Source organism: Cyprinodon variegatus, unplaced genomic scaffold, assembly GCF_000732505.1.
Source record: "Cyprinodon variegatus isolate N-32 unplaced genomic scaffold, C_variegatus-1.0 Scaffold600, whole genome shotgun sequence".
Taxonomy (NCBI): domain Eukaryota; kingdom Metazoa; phylum Chordata; class Actinopteri; order Cyprinodontiformes; family Cyprinodontidae; genus Cyprinodon; species Cyprinodon variegatus.
In genome coordinates, this window is record NW_015151053.1 from 325,693 (window position 1) to 331,305 (window position 5,613).

A 5,613-nucleotide genomic window follows, 5' to 3' on the forward strand; every position below is an offset into this window, starting at 1 on the left:
TGTGTGTGTGTTTCATCAAGTCATTGTAGGTGTTTTAAATTTTTACATTTTTTGAAGCCTTAATCTTTGTGAAATCATCTCCAATTGGTTTCCCTTTTTGTAGACGGCATCACAGGTGAGTTTCCAGTCAGGTTTGTTGTCCAGGGGAATATCATGGTATTCATACTATTTATATGGTATTTAGCCTCTCCCTGGTTTAAAAAACCTGTTGCTATGGTTACAAATTAAATAGATTTCCAAATAAATGTCCAAAAATGAAAAACATACTGGCAACCATTCTTTCAGTTTCAAAGCAGACCAGAGATTAAGAAAATGTGAAAAGCAAGAAAAAAAGTTTGATCCTTCAAATCGAGGAAAAAATATGTTATCTTAAAAGAGAATATTAAAACCAAGGTGGCACAGGTACTCGAATGTACAGCCACTTTAGAAAGTGCAATTCTTGTTCTCTACATTAATGAGAACATTTATTCTATAAAACAGCCAGTAAGCGTATACTATATGCCCGGATATTTTTGTGCTTTAATTTTGACAAATAACAGGACATGTCAAGAAATGGTGCTTAGAAGTAAATGATAATGTTATAAATCAATTAAAATGCCCTAAAACAATTCCAGCAGAATTGTAAACTGTTCACTAACTAGTCCAGAAGCATTACAGTATTGCCTGAAGTTTGCTTCTGGCCACCAATTGTTTTACACCAAAGAACACCTTCCTAAAGAGGTTATGCATTTCACCAGGCCATCATTGGATCCAAGTAGTTACAGTTAGAACAAGGCGCCATCTAGTGGCAGAAGTGTTAAAACATTTTACAGCCTGTTAATTTTGTATTTTATTAATGGCTTAGAATATTCAGTTTTATTCAATTTAAATAAAAGATCCTTAATTGATTCTAAAAGAAAATTTTATATAAATTAAAGAAAGTTTACTGCCTCCTATATTTTATTTTAGAATATGGTGATACAAAAAATAGTTTGTAAAGAGTATTCTCTACTTTTTTGTCTAATAACTGACATAATGAAAACATATTTTTAAGCAATGGATTTAAGTTAAATCATTTCTCTATTTACTATACATTTGTCTCTACTGTTCCTCATTATTTAACTATTATTTAGGCTTTGTTAATACATATTTAGTGCTAAGATCAAGATCAAAACAGGTGAGTTTTAATTGTTTTGTCGTACGTTCGGTCACGGTACTTGCAAAATGCATAATTTCTGTTCAACATTCTCTGTATAAACAAGTCTTTAAAAGAAATGGGATATTTGTTAATAACATGGAATAAGCAATTAATTATCTCTAAAACCTTTACACAGATACAGTTATAAAAAACTGTATATTAAGATTAAAATCTTCCTAAAATAATGGAAGTTGTTGTAGGTTTCTTCTAAACTGGTCTTGAGGTCCTTGCAGAGACACTTAAACATCTAACTCACATTAATCTGAGCACGCAGCAACAGCTTTAAAGACACCGCCTTGCTGGAGCAGTTTGCAATCATGAGAAGAGGAAAAATCTTTATAAGAAAAATGCTTCACTGAATGAGGTGAGCTGTTATAATTCTGGATAAAAATTGCTTAAAGATTGGCTCTGGAGCTGGAGATTTGATGTGCCAGAGAAATGTGATCATTCCAGTATTACTTCATTTTGATCATCAAAATCTGTTCGGTTTTTTGTTTTGTTTTTTATGGAAAAACAAAAAGTAGAAAGCCATTTTTAAAGGTAACGCAGACATGACAAAGCTGCTCTGGTCTCATAAATGAAAGGGTATTCCTTCTAAAACTCTGATGTGAAGTAGAAAATGAACACTGCATAAAGCCTGAACACAACATCGGCACAGTGATAACCTGGTGGCTGCATCATGCTGTGGGAATGCCTGTGCCTCAGAGCTTTGATTCAAATGTCCACAAGTCCAGATCAAAACTTTAGCTGAGGAATTGCGGCAATAACTATTACAAAAATAATAAAGAATGGGAAAACATTGCAGTCTATTTGATAAAGCTGGTAGAGATACACCCCAGCTATGACCGTAATAAAAGCAGTGACTCTGGGAGGGTGAATTAAAAAGCAAACCTGGATTTTTTTGGATTTAAAGAGAAAATATGTCATTGTTTCCTGCCACTTTACATCTGTATACTACATTGTGTTGATTGATCATACAAAAAAAAAAATCTGATTAAAAATACTAAACTTTAAAATGTTGATGACAAAATGTTTAAAAGTTTAAGGGTATTAATATTTTTTGTGGAAATATTAGAAAACCTAATCCCCACTTACAATTATTCAAATACACAAGCAGCCTCTAGAGGCGCTTTAAGCGCAAAGCTTTTATTTTTTTATTTGCCGTTGTTGTTTCCCTCGTTTTATATCTGTGATACGTTTAAGTGCTCCCTGATGATCTCAACGAAATCATACAAAACTCGTTATTTTGATTAAAAATAAACAAAATAACTGCTGTTTACTTTCTACAGAAATTCTACCAACTAATTTAGATACTCCTTAAAAAAGAGTGACATGTATTTGCGTTACTGTTTGCTATTTTCCTTTTCTAATTGTCTGTTTTCTGTTGGCACTTGAACGCCACAAATGCGTTGACCCACTTTTATACACGCTATGTAAACGTTGTTTTTCTGCGTCCATTACAAGAGGAAAGTAGCGAACTTCCGGTAATCTGAGTGGCTTCTTTCAAAATAAAAGTAAAATCTTAAATATATGTAGTTGGTTATCCTATTAATAAGGTGGTTATATTTTTACCGTACATAAAATAAACCAATATAAAATTGTATTATGTGTTGAGAGTTTTAAATAAGTCGAGCTAATAGGTAGCGCCTTCACTGCGTCACGTCAGAATTTTATTTGCGTATTTTCACCGGAAGTGCTCCGTGCTAGCATAGCTAACTTCACTCTGTTTCCGCGTGTTGATGCTGAAGAGAGGATAGCGAACAAACAAACATTTCGCATCGCAGCGAGCGAGAAAAGAGAGGAAAATGGACATGAAGAAGAGGGTTTCTTTAGAGTTGAGGCATCGGTCTCCGGCAGAGGTGAGAGTCCTTAGTTTTTTTATTTTTTTATCCGCAGGAGTGTGCCGTAAACTCCACCGGCAGCGGGAGGAGGAGGAGAGGCGGTGGAGCACATGGTAGCTGGACCTGCAGCCCCGCCAAACTAATAACGCATTTATTTATGAGCTGAACCTAAAGTAGTCCTAAAGTAAAAGTTATCTGTGGAGCTAAATGGTTGACATTGATATATGTGCTTCGGGGTGCCTTTTTTTTATTTTTTATTTTCCCCAGTAAGCGTGTAAACTTCGCTCGGGCCAGCGTCGCTGAAGTTAGCTTCCGCTTTGGATCCTCAGCGCGAACGTTGCGGTTATATTGACTTTTTTTTTATATTTCCGTTCATCTCTTGATGAAATATAACATTATACTCTTAAAAGTGCTTTTGTTAGTTTTTAAACGCACTCGTTTATTAAAAGTATGCTTTATTATAGACCAAAACAATCAAGTTATTTCTATTTGTAGGATTTTCTTTTTATTATTTGATTAAAGGAGACCCCTATACGTTAGGGTGCTGGAGCGCATAGGAAAAGTTTTAAATATCGCAGTCTTTGAAGGTATCCACTGTAGTAAAATCAGCTGCCCAGTTCTAAATTAATAAACGTTAAACATTTTAATTAGACCTGATCAGATTTAGTCTTTAATTTCCAAAAAAATGCGCTGAAATAATCGCTTTACTCCATTTTTCTTTTTTATCAAACCCGAAACCAACTTCAACCTCACATCCGCGTCTGTGTTCGGGACCCGTCTAATCTCTGAAACCACACAACCGCCAAGCTATATTTGACTGTAATGGAGAATGGTCATTACTGCGTGTTGTCAAAGTACTTTCGGATTTTTTAAATAGTGCATAAGTTAACATGTACTTGCTATCATACAATTAATTTAACTTACTGCCGTCAGATTATCACGGACTATTGTTTTATATATATTTTTTTTATTTTAGCGATGGCAGGAAATGGGTTTTAAATCTAAGTTCTCACTCTAAAGCCTGATTGAAACACAGAAAACCAAACTCCAGATGCAAAGCTTTATACATTTGCTATAAAACCTCCTTCGCGTATTGCTACACAGAAACTGTGTTAGTAGTTTGTACCAGCGCTGCTTCAGAAAGTAGTCGCGGCTCGTGCCCGCACTGTGTCGCTGCGCGTGCGTAGGCGCTAGCTTAAAGCTACATTAGCCTCCACGGCAGCGGCGCTGCTCTGCTCTTCTGTTAGTAATGTAGATACTACCGGGTTTACCATTACATTTAATGTATGAAGAATAAAAGTATTGTTTTGAATTTGAACAAATGTAATTTTCTGAAGAAGGAAATAATAATTTTGTATTTGAATAAATATATATATATATATAAGATATCACACCCACGTGCTCGCGCGTGTCAGTAGTTTACAAACAGGGATGGGGATGGGTTATGATCAGAGCCTCCTTCCAGTGAAATGGGTCAAGGATCCGGTCCAGTGTGAAACAGGTCTGGGTCTGTTTAATTTAGAATCAATTGGAATATTTTAACAGTAAATACAGACACATTTTCATCTAGGACATAAGAAAAGACAGGCTGTAGATAAAGAAGGAAAAGAAAGGTTTGCACTGCTACCCACTCTTTTGACCGGGTAAATAACTTCCCTTTAGGGGGAGAGTTTTGTGAAGGGGTAAAGATGGGGTAGGTATGTTAAGATTACTTGAATGTTTGTTCAATAATAAAATAAAATGTGAGGTAGGTTAATTCCCATTGTCCTCATTGTGTTTTACAAAGACACTGAGACGCATGGATTGTCTCATAGGACATTCAGTTAAATGCATCCTGCTTGATTCAGATGCAGGAAGAAAAGATTTGCATTTAAATGTGCAACCCACACCTTGCATGAATTGCCACCCTGAGTCATCCGATTGGTTTGCATGCAAATAGAGACATCGTCGTGTCACAGAGAGAGGGCATTAAGGGGGTTGCTCTGCAACATCCCATAAAAGTTCAGTCATTTTATCTGTATTGTTATTTAGACGACAATGTGATTGGGTTTGTCTCAATTTTTTTTGTGGAATACAAGGAGTCAAAAAAAAAGGGAGACTAAAGGAAAGCAATATTTTAAAAGCTTAGACTCAGCGTACAGACACTAAAGATTTTTTACCTTTTGAACATTGCAGCAGGTAAACAGCTTATAGCTTTTCAGCATGCTGTCATTTTATAATTCATTTGGGATTCTTTATGGATATTAAATGTTGGAATATTAAAGTCGTAGGGAAGTCAGATTTAAATGTCAAATCATTCTGGCTTAAACATGTTTATAAATGTACTATTTATCAGATGATGTTTTCCCAAAAGTTAGAAAATTTAAAAAACATTTTGTTTTTCATTATTTTATGCAGGCCAGTTAGTTATACATCAGCCTGAACACCTAAATTTGGCCAATCACATATCAACGGTCATCTGTCAATCTAATTTTTTCATTTATAGCATCTTGATTCATATGTCGCAGCTAAAATATGCAACAGTTAAAATCAGAATCCTTTCCTTTCCCACTGAGTTCCGTCCCAGTGTTCACGGGGATGGACGTCTGTGTCTTC

At 35.3% G+C, this 5,613-nt stretch overlaps 1 protein-coding gene across 1 annotated transcript in view; it reads left to right on the plus strand.

Annotated features, from left to right (window-relative positions):
* Positions 1–2,880: 2,880 nt before the first annotated feature.
* Positions 2,881–5,613, plus strand: part of LOC107096136 (acidic leucine-rich nuclear phosphoprotein 32 family member B-like) — a 10,524-nt gene continuing 7,791 nt past the window's right edge. The window contains exon 1 of the mRNA XM_015392649.1: positions 2,881–3,036. Within this exon, the coding sequence (XP_015248135.1) occupies positions 2,983–3,036 (54 nt within the window). The 5' untranslated portion in view covers positions 2,881–2,982. The remainder of the gene's footprint in view (positions 3,037–5,613) is intronic.